This window comes from Phodopus roborovskii, unplaced genomic scaffold (assembly GCF_943737965.1).
Source record: "Phodopus roborovskii unplaced genomic scaffold, PHOROB, whole genome shotgun sequence".
Lineage (NCBI taxonomy): Eukaryota > Metazoa > Chordata > Mammalia > Rodentia > Cricetidae > Phodopus > Phodopus roborovskii.
In genome coordinates this window covers 15299270-15321761 of record NW_026126585.1, presented here as the reverse complement: position 1 = coordinate 15321761, position 22492 = coordinate 15299270, and the positions used below count along the sequence as shown (strand labels likewise).

The window sequence follows — 22492 nt, the reverse complement described above, 5'->3', positions numbered from 1 at the left end:
CCAATAAGGACTAGAGAAAAAAAGACGGGAAAGAGCAGAAGCTAGAGAACAATTGAAGTTTAAAAACCTATGTGTGGTCACAGCCGCCAGCACAGCTTTGGGAAAGGGGCATCCGTCAAAGGGAGGAGTGGGAGGGGGCAGGGTGGCCTTCTACTTTCTGGTATCCTTTTTTGGAACTTGTTTCCTCCGAAGTGAGGAAGCAGAGATCATCATTCCTGTGGGCCATCCACAGTTGTCCACGGAAACCGCCCTTACCAGGAGCTTGGAAATACCAAGGGCTTATATGAGGTGTAAACATGTCTAATGGAGAGTTGACCTAAAAGGAAGGCTTTCAGCATGGACGCCAAGAGAGGAGCCTCTGCAAGAGTCCTGGTCACACATCTTAGGGCTCCGTCTGGCAGAGGGACCAATCTTCCAGGAATATCTGGTGTCTCTATTGCTGACTTGTGCAGATAACCGCCCTTGAACTCTGAAGTACCAAAACCAACTTCTCTGTTAGGATTCCTACTGTCAGGAGTACCTACTGACCAGCTGCTTGCCCATGAAGCTTGTTTCCAGAGAAGGATTGTGCCTACCATCTGTGTTATGAGCAGTTTTCCCACCAGCCTGGACCCACAGCCGCGTCATCCCCAAATAACACACAGAGATGCTGTATTAGATATAAAGCTGTTGGCCAGTTACTGTTATTTCTTATTGGCTAGCTCTGTCTTAAATATTAACCCATTTCTCTTAATCTGAGTGTTTCCATGTGGTCTTATCTTACCGGAAAGAGGGTCCAGACCTCTTCCTCTCTCAAGTCTCTACATCTTGCCTCTCCTCTACTACATCTCCCAGAATCGTCCTCTCCTAGTCCTGCCTATTTTGCTTTCTTATTGGCCAACAGGATTTTATTCATTAACCAATAAGAGAAACATATTTACAGAATGACATTTCCCATCACGTCTGTCCTGCTCACTGACCACTGGTGTCTAGCCTATGTACATACCTCTATGGCTTTGTGGATCTGAGTCAAACTCCCTGTATGAAATGATTCCTGAGTTTTGGAAATTGAGGCTGGGCTCAAGGCCCTGATGCATTTAACCAACAGCAGCCTCTAAGCAGCTAGTTGGCCCCCTTCACTGTGGGACACTGGACTCCATTTCAGCAGCCCTCCCCTCCCATCTAGTTCTTCATATTATCCCCACTTTATATTCTTGGTATTTTTCTTTTCCTGTTGCTTCTCAAAAAAAAAAAAAAGTTCAACTCCCTTTATAAATATCATCATAACAGTAAAAGCTTCTGTTTATGGGATTTTCTGTCTGCCCAGCAGCCCCACGAAGAGGGATTACTTTCCAGTTTGGGGGCCTATAAACTAATTGTGACCAAAAGCTGGGATCCAAGTCTTTGTCTACCTCTAGTTATTAGTACTTTACGACATTAAGGGAGTATCCCTTCATGGGATACATTAGGACTTCATGGGATGCATTAGAACTACATCCTGGTTCCACTGCCAGAGGTCCCACAGACTGCCCAGGCCTCCTAGCTGACACCCACACATTAAGGGGGCCTAGTTTGGTCCTGTGTTGGTTCCCCAGCTGTCAGACTGGGGTCCATGAGTTCTCTTAAAGGCCTGTGCAGCAGAGACTTGGTCCTTAGCTGGGCATTACTGGAAAGCACCAGAAACTTAACAGGTGGGGCCAATTTATATCACTGAGGGTGTGCCTTGTCGTGGACAGTGGATCACTAGTCCTTTCTCGGTTTGTTGTTTTGTTTTTGCTGGTCGCCACAAGGTGATCTGCCCTGCCCTGAGTTCCTTGCCAACATCTACACCACAGCCCAGAGACAATGAGACCCATTAATCATGTACTGAAATCTTCCCTTAAAAACAAGCCACCATTGTGTGTGTGCTCGCATACGCGAGTGCATTCACTCACAATGTCTGTGCAGGAGGCCATGGAGGCTAGAAGAGGGTATCAGGGTTGTGAGCTGCCTCATGTGGAAACTGGGAACCAAACTGTCGTCCTCTACAAGAGCAGCAAGTCACTCTTAACCTCTGAGCCCTCTCCAGCTCCCTTCCCTTTTTATAAGTCGATTATCTCAGGTTATTTCGTTACAGCAACGGGATGTCGATCAATGTATGCGCGTACCAGGGACAGAACTTTGTGCATCTCACAACCACCATACACATCCTATGAAATCCATGTGTGGAAGGACATATAAATCCAAGTATCAACACAATTCCTTTGTAAATTTCTCAGGGTTTACAGGGTTGCACAGTCAAGGTACATGGCAAATACTCCATGTAAAACGCATTTTTACTTTGATTTGACTCAACTAGAAACCAGCAAGGAAGGAATTCCAATCCAGATACCATTACCACCCGTGCAAAAAGAGACCCAGTTATTAATGCGTGGGACGACAGCACAGCCTAATATCTTTGGATACAAGGACCCAAGGACCGCTCTCAACCCCTGAAATATATGCCCCATAACACCAACGCTCCTTCTCAGTAGGTGTGTGTTTTCTATTATTCTCTCTAAGTTGGTTCCTTGCTTGTCACACATTGGCCCCTTCCCACTTCTGAGGAGGGGTTGGGGGCCACAGGATGGGGTCCAAGAAAATGGGTGAGGCCTCTTTTTTGGATGAGACACACGGGAACACCGACCATCGAAATAAACTTCCACTTTATTTTACCAAATATAATTTATCAGTTAAGTCGACACCTGTCAATTCAGTTATAGCAACTATAAATAATTCTCTGAAGACACAGTTCTGTAACTTTTGAAGGGTATGAAAGTAAACCAATTTTGTTTCAGGCCAAAAGTGCATGCAATAGGTGTAACCCAGCAGGAAGAGAGAACTGATCTACTGACATCAACTTCCCCGTCACTCCAGCCCTCCTCTGCTAGCCTGCTGAGCCTGGGGGGTGCCTACCTTTCTGTTTACTGGGCAAAGGAAGAGGGATGCTTCAGTCTCTAGACAACCTGATCCAACACCAGAAATCAGGATATGGTAAGTGGCTGGGGCATTCTGGGGTCACAGTCTTGGGGTGTGGTGCCTGCATAAGTTCGTGCTTTGAGGTGGCGTTAGGCCAGAGGGAAGAGCAGAAACAAGCCCAGATTGGTATTAATCTACTTGACACAACTCCAACTAGATAACCTTTGACTCCTTCCAATTCTAAGGTTCTATGATTTCAGGTGATGAGGGGGGAGGGGGGAATGAAGGTCCAGGCACAGCTTAGTCCTTTCCTTGGAGGCCGATCCTTTAGGTTCTATAGGGGAAGAGTCTATGGGCTCATGACAAACAGGATCGAAGGGAGCCTGCAGCCCAGTCGTTGAGTCGTTTGGAGCAATGTGTGGAGATGGTATCCCAGCTTCTGTACCCCAGCTTCTAATCAGTCACAGGCAGGTGCCAAAGAGTTGCCTGACACCCAGCTTGCTCGTTCCAAACTCTCTTCTGAGTGTGTAGTGAGACACATAGAGACGGGAAGGAGGGGATTTTAGGGCATGAAACTGCCAGAGTAACGGGGCTGGCAATCACTGCAGAGTTCCGCTCTAAACAGGGAACGAGGCAAGAACCTGCCTTGAAGTAGGCACAGATACCTACATCGAGGGAACTTTTACTGCCAGATTGAAAGGGGCACATGGCCTCTGTAACCTAGGGAATGAGATGAGGTTAGCACTGGCTAGTCAATGCCTGGCACTGTACCTAACACAGTGGCCACCCCATAACTATTGCTCGATGGAGAATTACCATAGGCCACACCATGGAAAGGCTCATGGGAGGGGGGAGGCTGAGATTTGCTGAATGAGTGAATGGATGACAAATGTCAGTAGGCAGGAGCAAAGAGAAAGGCCAACTGACCTCAGTATGATAAAATGGGTGCTTTTAGGAAGTAGCAGAGGCCATGACAGACCATGCGGTTATGTCCTCATGAGAAACAGCAGTGAAACACCCCCAGGTTGCATCAACCTCATTTGCCACATTTCCTTGTCCTGTCTCCAGTTTTAGAAGCCCATCTGGCAAGCTGTGGGGAATGGGAGTGCTTGGAGACAATTAGAGAGGAAGCTTGAACAGGCACTAGGGTCTCTAGACGCAGGGGGAGTGTGGACCATTCGAAACCTATGGCTGACACTGATCCATGAAAGCCCAGGCAGCTGGGCGGCAATCAGGCCCATGTGCGCAGACAGAACAGTCAGTTCACCTGACTCTGCGTGCAGGTTGGCCTGGAACAGCAGGGCTGTGATTGTTAGGACCTAAAGCAACTTTCTCCTGCCCAGTGCTGTGCAGTTGGTCCACTTCTGTAAAAGTATGTGTGGAGTGTTAATTATCCCTCATCTCTCGGTTCAACCAAACTGAAAACAACCCAGAGCCCAGAGTTTCTTGTTAAGGGCCAAGGCCAAGGTTGCTAAAGCTAATCCAAAGGTCCCCAGATGTCAGACAGAACGCCAAGGTCCCCATCTACCTCACCTGGAGGTACCCACCATGGAATTGCACTTGGTGATTATCTCAAAAGTCTACTTTAACTACTTGTTTCTGTCCATCTGTCCTTCCTGAATTCTTGCTATCCAAGCTTGGCTTGATGTATAAAAAAATTCCCATTGAAAATAATGAGAATTTGGTAGCAAAGTGATATCCCAGAAAGATGTGGGAGTGTAGTGTAGGCTGGAGTAGGGAAACAAAAGGAAAAAAAAAAACAAAAACAAAAACAAAAAAACAAATAGAAAGTGCAGAGGGGTGAGGGGAAGGGCTGAGTGGCTAAGCTAGTCCCCAACATCTGTGTCCCTGTCCCCAATGAGCCAGAGAACATGGAAGCTGAGTGCTAGGAGCCCAGTGCCAAGCAGGTCCCCCAAAGCAGTCAAGTATGGGATGGAGAAGTTGTCCGGGTCCAGACCCCGCCCCCACATCCAGTTCACCATCCAATCTGCGATGTACAGGAGAATCAGCACCTGCGGGGAGAAGGGTGCTGCTGTAGCCATCATCTTTCTGCAGGGGGCGCCAGAGGCCACATGACTGGCCTGCAGAGTGCGTCCCAAGGCCGGGCCAGTCACAGCTGGCACCGAGCTTTCTAAACTAAATCCTACCCTAACAGGAACTCTGTCCCTGCTTCTAATTCTGGGTCAGACCATCCTGGAGTTACTACAATTCCAGCCATGCTGGCCTCTCCAGGAGCCTCGTAGGGGCTGGCAGCTACTGGAGCCAGTTGCCCTTACAAGGAAGGATCTTCCTCCTGCCATTTGGGTTAACAGCTGACTACCCAAGCGGCTTTCTCTTCGCCCTTTCCGTCCTGCTGTTGTGAGCTCAAAGACTCTAAGTTTATCCTAATCTTCATCTGTAAAAAAAAGGGTTTAGTCAGCTAGACATAAGGTCAGTTATAATGGGTAGCAATTCAAAATGCACTTTGGATTATCTACCACTTTGATTTGTTTGTACCTAGCTTACCTTCTGTAATTACAGATGAGAATGAATAGCCAAGATCAGAATCTAGTTACTGGGTGCAGGACCAGTAGTATTGGCTACAGTGGGGAGTGTGTCACAAGTCACAATCTCAGGCCTAACACTGGGCTGTCTGAATAGGAATTTGCATTTCAGTGAGATTTACATGCACTGTAATTGGAACGCCATTTAATCTGGAGCACTAGTGTCGGGTTGATAATGTCTATGAGAATGAGACACGTTCTAATGGTTAAGCTCTGGCATGGTCATGGGGGGGGGGAGCGGTTATTCTTGAGATTACTATTCCAGAACCTCTCACAAGCCCCCTGCCCTGCACACAGCTACCCTGTGGCGTGGCCTTGGCTTTGCAGCCCAGCCTCCCTGTAACCTCACAGCCTTTTGACAGCTGCAGCAGAGTCCCAAATTAAGAGTGGGACTAGATGTTCACTGGGATGGAAACGGCAGCAGCTGTCCTCACATCTAGCCTCCTGAGTAGCTCAAGGACACGTGTTGGGACAGGTGCAAAGGGACCTGGCAGAACTTTACAAGGAGCAACTGTCAACACTTCTCCACAGATTTAGAGAAGGAAACACAGCTAAAATGGACCACAGGGTGTTCATACATAGGAGACAGCATGAAGGTTTGGCCTTCCAACCTAGGCAAAAGGGTGAACTGGAGCAGTCACAACAGACCCTTGGCATACCTATGCTCCTTTCCCGTGTGTGTGTGTGTGTGTGTGTGTGTGTGTGTGTGTGTGTGTGTGTGCACGCGCACGCGTGCACCTGACTAAATTTGCAAGGGAGCGTGGTGATTTGGGTAACTACTGCTGGAAAACAGCATATGGTTGATTGTTAGCCCAGCTCTTGCCAAGGTTCCTAACACACAGCTTTCCCAAGAAACCCCTCAGTTGGGGGTTTGGAGGGATAACTGTTTATCGACAGGAGAATGGTTAAGTCACATCTAGTAATACCATAGGGAGACGGTACCGTGGCTGTACAACAGGGCAAGGCTGGGTGAGTCTTGAAGCTGGATTTGTCTTATAAAATGTTTTTGATGCTTGTTCTAGCTGTGGAACCCTTTGTCTAAATGCAGCCCAGAATGCAAAGATGGCCAAGTAGAACTTTGTGGCAAGGCCAGCAGGGCACAGGTGGTTCTGAGTTTCCCTATTAGGCACCCTGTAACCGCCTGCCTGAAAACCCCGCCGCTGGGCTAGTCTCGCTGCGAGAATGTAGCACTGAGGCTGACTAGGCTAACGTCACACAGCGTGGTGGTAACTCTTCCAGAGCCACAGCCTACCTATCCTCCTGAGTCCTGACCAGTGGCTATCCAGACTCGGAGACAGACGTGGCAAGAGGCCGGGTCCACGGGGGGGGGGGGGTGGGGGGGTGGGGGGTGGGGTGGGGGGGGCCGGGCTCCCCCGCGCCCGCTGGGCCATACCTGAAGCAGTGCAGCTGTCATGTAGAAGGTGATGAAGATGAGAGTGAGGGTGGTATGGCCACCCTGCATACAGCTGATGGTGTAGAGGAACACCAGGTGTCCGGGGACCACAAGGAGGAAGAGGACCCGGGCCGAGCGTGAATTCACGTCTGGAAGAGGGAAGAGGAAGACCAGAAGGTCGCAGGATGGTCAGTGCCACATTCTAGGCCAGCACACAGCTGTATGTCCAGGGCGTTTCAGGAGAAGACAGCTCTGACTGACTCTTCAAAATAGCAGGATCAGCCCAACAACAGGAGAACCTTGAACCCAGGCCCCAGATGCCTCTAATGAAGTTCCGGTCTGCAGACCCCCTCCCTCTAAGGCGGGAATGGACCCGGGAGGTTGAAATGCCGTGGTTACCAGGGCTGAAGAAGGTGGTGCACGGACTAGGGCAGCGGCGAGGAGTTGGCTCGGAATTCTCCCCTGGCATGCCATTCATGTGGAGAAAGGTGGAGATGCGGCTGGCCTGCACAGCCACCAGATTGCCCCCAACACCTGCAGGGAGACACACAGGACGCAGACTTGGAGCAGGACTGGGAGGGAACCACCTTGTTCTTTGCCTTTTATCTGTGGGGGCCCTGTTTTCCACCTTCACTAGAGTCTAGGCAAGTGTCGCCCTTCCCTCACGTGCCAAGAGAACAAGACAGGACAAATACGTCACGTCGCTGCTTCTGAGGGCTCTTCTAGGATTTCAACATCCCTTACACGCATGTGTGACAGCTCCACGCCCCCTGAAGCGTCTGAGGGTGTTACAGACTGAGTGTGCCGCACAGACATCTGCCAGCTACACAGCAGGGTCCAAGGCCTTCCCCAGCGCTGACCCAGGCACCCAGTGCTCACGTACTCAGTAGCCAGTTTCCAGTGAGAAGTGTGAGCTCTTATCTGCTACTGCCCCAGTAAACTGCCTTGCCTTTAACATCACACCCCAACCTAGACCCTGAACTTCTTTCTCAGCTTTGCCCGGGCCCTGAGAGGTGGCGGCTGAAGGCCTCACACCAGTCTCTTATGCTGGATGCTTTTACTTGGCTTGCACAATGGGAGGCGCCGGCAGGTGAGCAGGGGGAGAGGCCTAGTGGGTTTCCTGATTGCTTTTTTTTCTAGATCCTTTTCTGCTTTTTGGTAAGAGCTTACTCTTGCAGGGGGCAGACTGGAATTCTAACTGGACTCCTGCAAGATAATTTCTGGGTCCCGTTGGCCCTTCAGCGTTGGAGACTTCCATGTTGCTAATCTCTAGGTGCCTTCACGACCCCGCTGGTTACTTTACCCCACCTCTGTCTTTAAGTCTTGTCCTCTCTGAGTTAGCTTCTTTTGCCTTCTGGGACCCTGAGCGACACAGAAGCCATGTCTAGCTGTTCCTCCAGCAGCTAAGGCCTCACCATTAATCACAGGTGTGAAGACAGCCATTCCTGCAAAGTTGGGGTCCGATACAGTCTTGTCCAAGATGAGGCCGCCCACACTACAGAGATACAAAGACAAATGACACAGAGATCACCGACAGGTTCTGCTCTAGTCTCTGGGCTGGGAGGCACGGGCCATTCTAACCTTGGGGAGGACAAGTGGCTTCCTGGAGTCTCTCCTTTCAGTTTTTGGTTCTCTTGAGTGGCAGAGGGACTCTGGTACAAGAAGTGTGTGCAGAGCCACCTTCCCGTGAGGACCCTGGTCAACTGCCTGCTCAGCACTGATGTTCTCTATGCTAACAGCACTGGCTCCTCCCTGAGGGAACCAGAGCTCTCAAACTTAGTCACCGTGGTCCAGGTAACACGGTTTCAACTGTGGCTAACCTCCCCATCCAACCGGACAGCTGCGTTCCCAAGCCCGAATGACTGATTCAAGGACAGAACTGTGGCCAACTCTGAACAAGAAGCAATGACATTCTATACTGGGTCTCTGTGCAACTGCTGGGGGAAAGTCTCTCTCCTCTTGCTGGAATTGGGAGGGGTCAGAAGGCTGAGAACCTGGACTGCTGGTCACTATGGAGAAAGCAGAGCAGTAGAGTCCCAGGGTCTCAACGGCACTGCATTCATCCCGGGACACAGCTGCTTTCTTAGTTCCCAAGGTCAGTATGTTCTGCTTTGGAGTGAAACCTAATACACACAGTTCCTGTCACTTGCAATAGAGGGACACCTGAATGACATTTTCAGGACGCGCTCCAGTTTTCCTGCTCTGGGGCTTCAGATGGGGGGGGTCTATGGTGACGTGGGAATGACATAGGGGTATATACTCAGGGGCCCAGCCTACCTGCTGATGGCCATGGCTATGATGACAGGTTCCCAGCCTGAGTACAACACCTCCCTTGTGGCTGGGCTCCTTCGGGCCAGCACCACCCAGACAGGCAGCAGGACCACAAAGAAGGCGCACACCAGGGGGTAGATGTATCGCCAGTGCTCTGAGAGGGCAGAGACCAGAGGGGGGTGAGTGTCAGGGTCCAGTACCCAGCTTCCCCAGCTCAGCCTGCAGACGTCCCAAGAGACGAACCCACTGGCAATAATTCTATCCTAAATTCTAACCGACCATCACCGCACACCCAGGAGGTAGCGAGGCCAGCTTTGCCTACTTTGTAGAGGAAGAAATAAAGGCCGAGAGTTACTCAGGTGCCACATTTTTTTGTTTTGAGACAAGGTCTTGCTCAAGTTGGCCTTATTCTCACTCTCTTCCTGCTTTCATCTCCCGAGGGGCTGGGGTCTTCGGTGTGCCCTACCATGCCCAGCTCGGGCAGTAAAGTTAACAGAAACAGACGCCAGACTGTATGCGTCTTGGTCCGATCCCAGAAACCCCTAACTCCCCTCCCCTTCATCAGCTTACAAGAAGATTCTAGTCTTCCATTCTTCCCGTTCCCCTTTCCACATCCCATACCCCCAAGGGAAACAAAACCCTTAGGACAAAGCAGGGATGAGCTCTGAACCTCTCCCTTCCCCTATCTGCCTGCAGGAGCCCAGAGAGTGCCTATCTGGTCTCCCCACGCCTGGGAGGTGTGGCAAACTGTTCACATAGTTAACAATATGGCAAAAAAAAAAAAAAAAATCTTCACACATTTGCAAAATGGTCCCCACCTCCCCCCAAAGCCATTCTCAGTGGCCTTAGCCTTACTCAATTCCAGGTAGAGTCCCCAGCTGATGCCCGATAGGAGTGCCAGGGTGATGAGGTCGCCCAGGCTAGCAGCGATGGGCGTGGCCACGTTGTCTGGGTTGATCCCGATTTTTCGAGACCCAATGATGACTCCAATCATGATCATACCTGGGGAGGAAGGAGAGACGGGCCAGGTAGGGTGAGAAGGAAACAGAGGGGCATCAATAAACAAAAGAGGGTGCGGAGGAGCCGGGTAGAGTTGACCCCTTGGGAGCAGCGCCCTGGCCCCTGTGCCTTCCTCCCGTTCTTACCCAGCACCAAGGAGGCAATGAAGGCTGTGGCCACACTGCTGGCGCACAGCAGGAAGGCGTGCGGGATACTGAAGTGGCCATCAGGAATCCAGCCAAAGACAACGGCTGCGATGGATGCCAGGAAGCCCACCACCGTGGCCTGTACCTGGGGAGAGACATCGTCATGTGGAGAGCAGAGCTCCTTAGTTGAGGGGGTCACCAAGTACCCAGAGGACCCTTCGTAGCCCTTAGCAAGCAGGCAGGACCAGGCTTCACAGCCCTTGCAGGCTAGAAGGATGCCTTTATTTAGTTTTAGCCCCGACTCTAGTACAGGGTGGTTGCGCCCTGCAAATTCCTAGGACACGTCACTGGCTGGTTGTATGTTCCTCTGGAGATAGGATGGGAGTCAGCAGCCCAGAGATCAGGCAGACTCAAGACCTGGACTCATGAGTCTGATTCTACCACAAAGATTGGCGGCTCAAAAGTTCCAGAACTGTCTAGAGCCTGTTGACGTGGACGCTGCTGGGGCTCTCTCTGTCTTGGCCATTTTCCTGAGTAACTAGTCACCTCCTAGCCTACTTTGCAGGATGCTGGACAGTCCCTTGGGAGCCAGCTGGGCTGACCTAAGCCCTTTAGGGATTCCTGACCAAGGAGATGCTTAGCCTACTGTCTCCGGGCCATGTTTTCTTACCTGGATGAGGGCCATATTCCCCGTGATCATCCGCCAGAGCTCCTTAGGTGTATCCATTTGTCCAATGTTGGCCTGGAAGAGGGAGGGTGAGCGGTTGGAGCTTGCTGCACAGGGTCTGGGTTTCCTATCTGTTACACTGGGTCAAAAAGCAAATGTATATATAGCTTAAGACTCTATGGATATGGACTCGAATAGGAAAGCACCCACGGCAGGTACGTTCCAGGATGTGAGGGGAGTTGAGGCAGGCTCCATTCTGTCTTGTTTATCTGGGCAGCACATTCCTGCAAGGATCTGTGTGGTTTGGTGAAGCAGCTTGTTCTCTTAGGGAAGGCAAGGTCAGTTGTTGGCCCAGGACTGAGGCTGCCAGTATTTGGAAGGAAGTGGGTGGCACCAGCCAGGATAAAGAGAGTAAGGGGTGGCTTAGGCTGGCTGCCCTCTACACTATCTGCTCCAGACTTGGCCATAAGGGGACATGCCTGGTCTCCTGAGTTTTAACACCTCTTGCTTCCTAGCCATGGCTTTCTCTATTGGGCTTAGTCCATGAACGGTTGTGGCAGAGGGAAAGGATTGTGGGAGGTGGAAATGCCTCTTCTCTTGAAGAACAAGCTGCGTTGGGGAAAGGGGATGGGTCTCGAAGGGGTGTGGGGAGGGCCTGGCTCTGCTCCTGCCCAGCTGCAGAGTAGGGCTAGAGATCAGAGGAGGCCCCCACCTGCGTGGCTGGAGGGACCAGCATGATGCCTGCCTGTCAAAGCTGCACAAACAGTCACGAGGCAGGTTACAAAGCAGGAGGTGGGGCAGGCATCCAGAGATGGCTGGGACATCCAGAGTCCGAGCTTGGGAACCATTCTGGGCAGGGAGCCCCTGCCTGGGGACAGGACACCCAGTGTGGGATCTCCCTTCACCGGCCCATGCAGTTATGTGGATACCTACTAGTCTCTGTGTTACCCATTCTCTTCTCCCTGTCCCCTCCCCTGCTCCCCACAGCTAGGACACTCACTGCAGTGGACAGCCTCGACGCCAGGGTCATTTCCAAGTTCCCTTTGAGCCCCAGCAGTGCAGGCACCAGGATGAAGACCTCTGTCACCTTCTGGAAGACTTCCCAGTGCTAAAAGATGAACAGAGTCCAAGAATTTCAGTACCTCAGAGTCCTAGCATTGACGCTGAACAGAGTAGGGGACAGGGGACAGAAATCGGATCAGCACGTGTGTAAGCACACCAGGAACCTTCTTCCCCTTCGGAAGCCTGGGAGAAGAATAAGCCCAAGAATTCCAAAGCAACAGCCCAACCCCCACTCCAGAACAGGAGAGACGCATAGCCAGACTGGCCTTTCTATATGCTTTCGTGGGGACCCCACAGTGGAACCACCCCAAGTTGGCTTTTGCCCCAGAACTCCTTGGCAATGTCCTCTCAAACAGCACTCTGCAGCCCCCTTGTCTTCATCTAGTTTCTCTGTGGCCTCTGCCTCGGGAGGTGTTGTCTCAGCTGTGGAGATGGAGGCTCCACAGGGCACGGGCCAGGGTGATTAGAACGTTTGTTTGGTTTCTATTCCCAAGGGCTCTGGGTGTCAGCCACAGTGACTTTCCTGAGCAGGCTCTTAATTTAGATGGTGCTTCTCCTATGCTGGCCTGCAAGAGATTTTTTTACTCCTGTCTTATTCTCTTAGCTGACAGAAGCAAATATACCCCTGTTAGGAGAGCCTGGAGCCAGGGGACAAGGGTCCTAGTCCTGGGGTAATACGTGTTTTCTCACCTGGGCACTTCAACAAGCCAATGAAGAGCTAGTTTTTGTTCCCATCTTGCACATGAGAAAACTGGAGGTTCAGGAAAGTACTACCAACCGGGAAGCAGAGGCAGATGGATCTCGGAGTTCAAGGCCAGCCTGGTCTACAGAGCAAGTTCCAGGACAGCCAGAGATACACAGAGAAAAACCTTTCTCAAACAATGCAAAACAAAAACCCCAACCAAACCAAAACCAACCAAACAAAAAACTAAAAAGAAAAAGAAAAAAAAAAAAAAAGAAAAAAAGAAAAAGAAAAAAAAAGAAAGTACTATCCCAGTTATTGTAGGAACTCAGGCTGGCGACTGGAAGCCCTCTTAGTTGTAACCAAAACTGAGGCTTCCTGGCCCCAAAGGGCCATGGGGTTTTAAGAATGGAAAGCCTGCAGGTTTGTAAAGGGAGGAGGCGCGAACAGTAGGCGTTTGTAGGCAGGTTTGGGTATCTGGAGATAAAGAGCGGGCACACTGGGCAGAGAACTGAGTCTCTTCGGAGGAATACAGAGAGGGGTCTCTTGTTCACAACGGCCAGGTTACAGAGCATCAAGCCCCTTCCTTAGCTTGTTCACAAGGCCAGGTTACAGAGCATCAAGCTCTTGCTCAAGGTTCAGATCCCAGTGCCAGACTAGAGAGCTAGACCAGCAGGCAATTCCAGTCCCTCTATTCTACGGCTAAAGAGCAAAGTATGGCAGTTCCTCACACTGAAAATAAACTGTATATGGTGGCTTTGCCACAAGCTCAAGGCCAGCTATCTACATAGAAAGACTCTGTCTTAAAAATAAACAAGTCAGGTGGCGGTGGTGGCCCACGCCTTTAACCCCAGCATTCGGGAGGCAGAGGCAGGCGGATCTCTGTGAGTTCGAGGCCACCCTGGTCTACAGAGCGAGTTCCAGGATGGCTGGGGCTACACAAAGAAACCCTGTCTCTAATCTACAAACAGACAAATAAACAAACCAGCTGGGGACGCAGCTTGGTCAGTCAAGGGTGTCTGAGTTTGGATCCCTAGCGCTCACATAAAAAGCCAAGCACAACAGTGCATATCTGTAACCACAACACTAACCCTTGCTGGGCCTTGAGGGGCACTGAGCCACCAGCTTAGACAATTAGTGAGCTCCAGGGTCAGTGAGAGACTCTTAAAAAAAAAAGTGAAGTGGACAGGGGGCTGGAGCGATGGCACAGTGGTTAAGAGCACTGACTGCTCTTGCAGAGGACCCAGGTTCTATTCCCAAGATCCACATGGTGGCTCACAACTGTCTGTAACCCCAAGAGACTTGACACCCTTTTCTGGCCTTTCGAGGCGCCAGCATGCTTGCGATGCACAGACATGACACAGGTAAAACATCCATACAAAATACAAAAAATAAAACAAAATAAAAAGTACCAAAACTAAACCCTGTCTCAAAACACACACACACACACACACACACACACACACACACACACTACCACCACCACCAACAACAACAAAACAAGCCAGGCAATGGTGGCCCACACCCTTAACCGAAGCACTTAGGAGGCAGAGACAGGAGTTCGAGGCCAGCCTGGTCTACAGAGGTAGTTCCAAGACAGCTAGGACTATTATACCCAGAAACCCATCTCAAAACAAAACAAAAAAACTCCAAAATAACAAACAAAACCAACCAACCAACCAAACACCCACCCCACACACACACACACACAAAAGCCAGTGTTGAGCAGCAGAGAAAATGTCCCACGTCGACCACTGGCACATGTATGTGCATATGTGCATACACCCATACAACATGTACACAGTTCACATAACACAGACACGCACACACAGTAAATGAATGGGCATTTAAACAAGAATAGCCATATAATTAGCAACCCTAGTACTTCTCCTGACTACTTACTCCCAAGTCCTAAGTATTTAATATCCCAAATAATTGAAAGCAGGATCTTCCTGTTCATAGCTTCACTTAGGCATGGCAGCCAAGAGGTGGGAGCAACCCAACTGTCCGTCAGCAGCTGAGTGGACCAGTAAAATGTGGCAGAACAATACTGAAGTATGACTCAGCCTTGAGAAGGAAATTCTGTCCCATGCTACAACATGAGAGACTCTTGAGGACATCAAACCAGCCACAAGACAAATGTTGCATGATTCCACTTACTTTACTTTGGAGTAGTCATCACATTCATAGAAATTAGAGAGAGAGGGGGAGAGAGAGAGAGAGAGAGAGAATTGTGGTTACTAAGGGCTGAGGGCCTGGAGAAGGGAGTTACATTATATGGATGCAGAGGGTAAGTTAGAGAAAATGGAACTCGGAGAGCACACTTTACACACTTCAAGATGGCCACAGTGTAGTTTCATGTTATGTGACTTCCTGCAACATTAAAAACAAACAACCCTGATCGTATGTCTGTAATCCTAGCATTCGGAGGCTGAGGCAGGAGGATAGCTGGAGGTACAAAGATTCTATCTCTAAAAACAAAACAGAACCTGGAGATCCCAGCACTCGGGAGGCAGAGGCAGGATGATCTCTTCAAGGCTTGCCTGGTCTACAGAGTGAGTTCCAGGGCAGCCAGCGCTGTTACACAAAGAAACCCTGTCTCGAAAAACCAAACCAATTCACAACCCAAGATGCTTGAAGCCATCAGAGGGGGCTGGGGCCAGGGAGCAGAGAGAGGCTAAAGCACTGGGGGTCCTATAAGGCAAAAACCTTAACTTTTTGTTATTGTTCTTGGGGAGTATGTGCAGGGAGTAGGACCCTGAGGACAGTTCATTTCTTCAGGGCTAGAGCATACCCTTGCCTGAGCTCCTAGGCCTAGGATTCGTTTTAGCATCTCCTAAAGGATCTAGACTCTCTGAAGATTCCTCAGGGGTGGGGAAGAGGCACTCCCCCCACACACAGCAGTTCTGACCTTTCCACTGTTGCCTTTCAAATACTGGGGGAAGGTGAGAATCTTCTCCCCTCCCAGGCAGCCCCTGTGAGGCGCCTCATGAGCCCCGGGAGTGTTACTCTTGGACAAGGCTGGGACATCCACCCCTGTGGATCCAGCTCCCTCAGCTGAGGCCCAAACAGCCTTGCCTTTTGTGGACTGGATAAGCAGCTTCAGAGAAGGAAGAATAGGCTTTTGGGGAGCTCTCAGAACACAGCTCCACATGCTTGCCTACCTGCGCCCAAGCAGCTAGCTCTCTCTCTCTGTCCAGAGAATGAAGGTGATGGGCATCGTCCCAGAAGGGAACTTGCACAGTATATGCAAGGAACAATTTCTGAGCTGTTGGTAAGGAGTATAGCATGTCTTTATTAACACACACACACACACACACACACACACACACACACACACACACACAGATGTAGCTGTCCATTGTGGTATGCCTATAAGTCTACCATTCAGGATGATGAGGCAACTTGTGAGTTTGAGTCTAGTCTGAACTACACAGCAACAAGATCCTGGAGAAAAGAATGTATGAAGTTCAGTTAACCTCCTCCCCCAGGTGCTACCATAAACATCTCTAATTTTCTCCTTCCAAATATATATATGCCCTCTGCTTTTAACTACATGGGGATCTGGAAGTTGTGAGGTTTTGGAAGGGATGACATGGGACACATAGATGGGCAAGGAAAAGGACCAGGGCCAGTAGCAGTCCCATGCATAAGTCTTCCCACCCCTCAGAATACAGCCTGGAACTCACAATACCTGATCTTTTGGTCCACCAAAGTCCTAAGCTGGGACTTGAGACAGAAGAGCCAATCCCTACATCTGTTTTTCCAACCCATAAACCCTCTCAAAAATGTAGTTCAGGCCAGGAGTCTATGACCTGTGCCCATGCACAGGACTCTGGGAGGCAGAACCAGCCAGAGAGCAGGGGGTCCTGAGGTTAGAGGTTGAGGATGGAGAGGTGTAGATGGAGGTGGGTTTTCTTACTCCTTTGGCCTAATCCAGGCCCACCTGCTCACCCTGGCTCTGCCCCTGAAGTCAAACCAGCCAGCTACCACCTACAGGGGCCAGGAAGCTGCTTGTCTTGGAGGTCAGAGGGGAACACCTAGGGATTTTTATTCTTTTTTTAATTGCTTCCCGGAACCTGGGCCCCTCTCTTTGTCCTCTCACCTGGAATGCGATGAGACAGCGGCCTCCACACTAAAACCAACCCTGGCCCAGAGCCGTCAGTCACCCAAGCCTCACAGCACAGGGTTCTTGCTGTAACTCCTTCCTTGGCCATCTAACCTGCTCTTCCGCCTGCCACCTCACCTGGCAGAGCCTCCTGCTCCGCAAACACATCAGCAAAAAGCCAAGTCAGCGAGAGACGGAATCAAGATGTTAAAAGGACCCAGACTCCCAGATTCCAGCACCAGGTACCAAGCTGCCCAAGGACTTTTCCGGCAATCCTGGGTCAGGCTGGGCCATAGTTTCCATCTGCTGGAGGCTTGTCCCGGGCATTCTGCAGGTATCCGAGCAGAGGGCCCTCAGGGCAATACCTGCAGGTTCAGAGCTGTGCACTGCGTGAGAAAAGGAAATGACTGGCCCCGAGAGCACGCAGCAGGCAGAGATGGGCAGGGCACAGGTGGTCAAGGGAACAGGATCTGAGTGTCCTGCCCAGGGGCTCCAGAACCCTCCAGAAAAAGAGGTCCGTTTCCCTCCCACACCCTTCCCCAAGGCCATTCGGCCATCCCCTTCCATCTTTGAAGGTACTGGGGAGGGGCAAGTAAGGAGTGCATTAAAGCAAGGACTGGAGAGCCCCCCTGTTCTAATCAAGTAGAGAAGTCCCATGGAGATCACACACCGCCTCCTGCCACCCATTCCTCACAAAGTCTGACAGGGTGACAGGAAATGGACGCGAAGCCATGCGGGTGCCCAGGACAGACTGGGGGAGGGCTCGGGCAGCTTGAGGCTCTTTCTGAAGCCAACACTGGGCACGCTCCTCTCCCCTTGCAACTACTGGCGGCAATGGGCAGGTCAGAACAGACTATAGTCTGCTTCTCCTAAATACTCTGGAAAAGCCCTAGGCTCCTTATCTCACGGTGGAGGCCACTCGGCACGAGGCAAGAGAGCTCACACGAGACAGAAGTGGGTCTTTTAGGAAAAGCCCGGTCTTTGCTGCAGTGGGAACCTTGGGCCAAGGATGTGTCCCTGCTGAGGTTCACATAGGGACCTTGAACGACCACCAGATGGCCCCAGCTTAGGCGCTTCTAGACTGTCTCACCGCAGGTTATTTTATCCTGTATCCAAGAGCATCCCCCATCACTCCCCTGGATGTAGAGTGAAAAATCTTCCTGTGGTCCCCGCCCCTGTCCTCCCGTACTCACCCACCCCAGATAACTTGCTGTAGCCATCTGTGGGCCCTGCTTTAGCCCAGCTGTGGTGGGAACATGGGGGGCGGGGAGGAGCACACGGACAAGCCAGGCATTGTCATCCGCACTAACTGAACCCTAGCTCTGGAATGAGCCAAGATGCCACACGGAGGGAGATGCCAGCCTTCTGTGAGCATGCTGGGCAGTTCCAGGTCCCTACTCCCTAAATCCCTTAATGCCTCAGGTCCATGGGCATAAGACAAGACATCAGAGGACTGTCCCTACTCTGGAACCCTGACATGTGGGAGGGTTGGGGCTGATCCTCCCCTCCCTTTGGCTCTGGTTCACTTTAAAAAGCCAAAGCCAGCTGTTCTGCTTCCCAGTCTGCCCTGTTCTCCGAGACCGAAACAGCAGGCTCCTCACAGTCTTAAACCAGGTTGCAAATCCCAGCCATAGCAAAGGTTACTGACACGGGCTCTGGGAAAGATGGCCAGTGGCTTATCTACAGTGTAGTTGCCTGTCTACAAAATGGAGAGCAATGCCCTTTCCCTACTCTTTAGGCTTACAGGATGCCCTTTGAGCCCCCCACCCCATCACCATCATTATCTAGTAACTAAGCAAAGTGTCTCCTAGCTCCACCCCAGGATGCTGGTTCTGAAGCCCCTTGTCTACGAGTCTTGTGGTGCTGGGGATGAAACCTGGGGCTCTGTGCGTGCTAGGCAGGCTCTGTACACTGCACTATGGCCCTGCAGCTCTTTACAGGCCCTGAACTAGAACTAAAAATGTGTTAGGATGAGGTGGGGGGGGGGCTTCAGGAAGGAGAGGAGAGGCGAGGCAGACTAAAAAACCAGGCTCACATCTTCCCCCATCCTCCTCCCCCCTGCTCTCAGCCCCAGGAGGAAAGGCGACCAGCAGGGGAGGAGTCCCAAGCTTTGGACTGGCTTCCTACCCTCCATGTAGGAATACTCCTCACAATAACAGGTTTGAGAAGAGGGCAGGCAGCACCAGGCACTTTTGCAAGCTATAAATAGCATTCTCATTGTTTCCAAAGTCGGAAGGTTCTCCTGTACGACTCAGGGTCTACATGGACATTTTAGACAGTACCAACCACCCTCAGCCTTTGAGACGGGCCCCGGGGACCCCTACGGCAGTCTCTGTGTGCATGGCTTGCAGCATTAGCAGAGCGCAAGTGAAGATGATACCGAGTTTCAGACTCTTTTGGGAAATGTCAAAGTGAGGGAAGCCTGGGTCAGGGGAGGAGTGGTCCCCAAGCACCTGGCAAAGCACCTCACTTTGGAGTTCCTAGGACAGAGCCAGCGTTGAGCAGGCACTAGATATATGGTGGTTAATTCAGACGAACCTAGCGCTTGTAGAAAGCGCTATGAACCTCACTGAGCTTCAAGAACCTTTACTTAGAAACAAGACTTCCTCTCTCCAACCTGGAGGCCCTTGCTAAGCCCCGACTCACAATGCTCTTAATACAGCAGCCCCTGCCCTGGCTCTTAGCAAACAGGTCCTACCAGCTCTTACTGTTCTTTCTACTCAGCATCCCCATGAATTGTCCCGTTGGCCCAGGGCAGCTTCATGACAGACAAGGAGCAAAGAGAGATGGTCCTGCCAAGGTCTGGTTGCATTTTGTTCTCATCCCCAGCACTTGCAGAGTTTACACCTTTCCAGAGCTTAAACCACCTTCCCAAACCATCCTCACTCACCCAGGAGGCTGTGCCAAGGATGCATGAAGATAAGCAACACAAAATGCCTTAACAGCTTTCTCACTGGATCTGAGACCATCCCGACAGCTGAGTAAATTCCTGCCCAGCAGGGGAATGGAAGAGGAGGCTTGAAAAGGCGCTTTCTATCTTGGGTATCCTTGAAACCTCCAGTAAAGGGAAAGCAGGCGGAAGGAGGAGACCCATCTAGATGCCCCCTACTGAGCCGGACTCAACAGCACCCAGGCATCCTGGTAAGCAACAGCCCTGCCCCTCTCTCCACCTTTCTGCCTGAGTCCTGGAGTTGCGCATCTGGCGCTGTTAGACAATACTGCTCTGACCACCTTCCTGGGGCTACCTGACTTCTCAGAGCCTTCTGTAGAAAGTAACAGAGGCAAAGATGAAACCAAGGACCCAAGGACGTGATCCAAAGGGAAACAGTACTCTAGGAAGCAGCAGCTGCTTCTGCCGCACAGAGATGAAGGGGAAGTTCCAGCAGCCACTGTCCCAGAAGGCCGAGGTATCGAGGGCCTGCGGGTAGGAGCTGCCCCACTCAGGTCTTACCTGCACAATGTCCAGCACCATGCCAGCTGCCACGGTCCCAAAGCCTGCCAGGAGGAAGGGGAACAGCACTTGCAGTCCAATGGAGAAGGAGGTCTCCTTGAGCGGGGAGGGTGGCGCAGGGCCGCGGTCTGTGCTGATGTCGTCACTCTCATTACTCTGGCTCCCGTTCTCAAGCAGTGCGTCCTCCTCCCGAACTCCCTTGGCATTAGCTCGAGACTCAATCACCACCACCTCCACCCCGGCCCCATCGGGCCCCAGGAACTCTGAGGTCCCAGCCAAGGGCTCTCGCCCAGGGCCATCCGAAGAGCAGGGAGAGGGAATAGGGCCAGTACCGTTCGGCTGGTGGATGTCCTTTGGCTCTGGCTTAGAGGACATGACAGGCAGGGAGGAGAGGAGGGGAGAATTTATTTCTTTTTCTTTCTTTCTTTCTCTGACTCTAACTCGGGAAAGAACTTAGTCTTGGGTTGAACCCAAGCGTGAGTGCCGCGGGACCTCTTCCCACGGCAGTCCACTCCTACCTGGCACTATAAGAACTGATCTACCAAAAGGCAGCCCCATCAAGCAATGCGGCCCCGGAGCTGGAAGGAAACTCCTCACACCAGATGCAGCAGCTTAGCTGCCTCTAGGGGTGAGTGTGGGTGCCTGCCCCCAGCTCTGTATTATGCTGTGTGTGGCGGGGATATCTTTGGTTCTCAGTGGCCAGCTCTTCAGAGCGGGGGCATGCAGAAGAGACAGGCTCAACCTGAGTCTGGAGTGCCTGATGCTGCAGCCCTCCCTTGTGAAAAGCTGAATGAGTTCGGATTGTTCAGAACACAGCCTCAGCCTGAGGCTGGGGCTTCTTCCCACTCCTGCTGGATGCTCTCCGCTTCCCGCAGCACCTCGGGCTCAGCTGGTCCCAGGACAGTGTCTGCTGTCTTTTGCCTCTCTCCCAGAGGTCTCCTCCCTTCTTGAAAAGATCTTGTACTTTCCCAGTTGCCTGGTCCTTAAAGTCAGAAGAATCTGTGCGGAACACCTTATGTGGGAAGAAGGGAAAAAGAGACAGCGTACAGAGAATGTTAGGACATGGCAAAAAACTGTTCCTACCCAGACGATCTCCAGAGCACGCAGTAGTCTGTTACAGAGGTAGCTATTTGCTCTCTTTTCCCACTAAACTTATACTGTCCTGCCCCACTTCGTGTGGAGGCCCAGAAGGTTCTCATCCCAGCATCCTCCCCGACAGCAAACCATAACCCCATTGGAGGATGCTGCGTAGACCTTGGCAATGCCTTCTGAGCAGCCTGGGGTGCGGAGGGGTCCTCTCAGTAATAAGTGTAGTTCCTTAGCGGTAAGTCACAAATTTGGACACAAATTCCCTACACAGTCACTCTTCTGTGGGTGACTGATCACAAGACAGCAACGGCAAGACAGGGCAAGCCAACAGGGAGATTGATTACTCAGAGAAGCATCCCCAGACCTCTAACTGCTCTAGCCCCCCAAAGAGGGAAAATACCAGGGCTCAGTAGGTAGTGGGGCTGGAAAAGCCAACCAACGCAAGACCAAGAGCCAGAGGCTCACTACCTACTCCTGCCCTTGCTTAAGAGTCAACAGCGTTACAGAAACCTCAGAGGGGACCCTGGTCCAGGCCCTGTCTACATTTCTCTCTCTCCCTCTACGCTTGGCTGAGACAGAACTAGGTTGAAGAGACAGAGGGTAAAACTACCGGTTATGACTGACATAGTTTGATTACATAGGCTCCCTCTATTCCCCCAGCTGGGCATAGTGCTGTCCTTAAAACCAAACCAAAGTATCAGCAAAAGGTGGAGAAGGAGGAAAGAAAAAACCAAGGCAAATACAAGTGTCACAAGCTAATGTGCATTCACTCCCAAATCAGGTCTCTGCCTTTCCTCCACTCTTCTTGTTTTTTCAAGAGGAATTCCCTGGCCTTGATTCCGACTTGTTGCCTTTCACCAGTATGGCTCTCAACAGTAAAACATTTCCAGAGGAGTTTTGCAGGTACGACGAACAACAGGCTGTCAGTATTCCAGACACTCACGATTAGTCAACTCCAGTTTGGTCAAGGCTGAATCAAACTCTAGGGCCCAAGTTAGAAGTCCTCCATCTACTCGGTCGCCAGCCAAGCCACCTTAACACAGCACCGTTGTTTTCAAAGAGGAAGCACTGTGAGGCCACCGTGTCCACACCAGAAAAGTTTCTGAGTTCGCTGCTAAAACCTGACACCACCCCCCCCCTCCCGTCTCGCTGGCACGCCACTTTG

The 22492-nt window shown here is 51.3% G+C and overlaps 1 protein-coding gene across 1 annotated transcript; it reads right to left on the bottom strand.

Annotated features, from left to right (window-relative positions):
• Positions 1 to 2646: 2646 nt before the first annotated feature.
• On the bottom strand, positions 2647 to 20632 carry Slc41a1 (solute carrier family 41 member 1). Its single transcript, XM_051204184.1, has 10 exons — positions 20239 to 20632; positions 11936 to 12043; positions 10939 to 11010; positions 10269 to 10413; positions 9979 to 10125; positions 9130 to 9277; positions 8268 to 8347; positions 7252 to 7386; positions 6853 to 7001; positions 2647 to 4928 (listed from the first exon to the last, which is right to left on the bottom strand). Exons 1-10 carry the CDS (start codon positions 20611 to 20613, stop codon positions 4743 to 4745), a joined length of 1545 nt encoding a protein of 514 aa, XP_051060141.1. The 5' UTR covers positions 20614 to 20632; the 3' UTR covers positions 2647 to 4742.
• Between the last annotated feature and the right edge of the window lie 1860 nt (positions 20633 to 22492).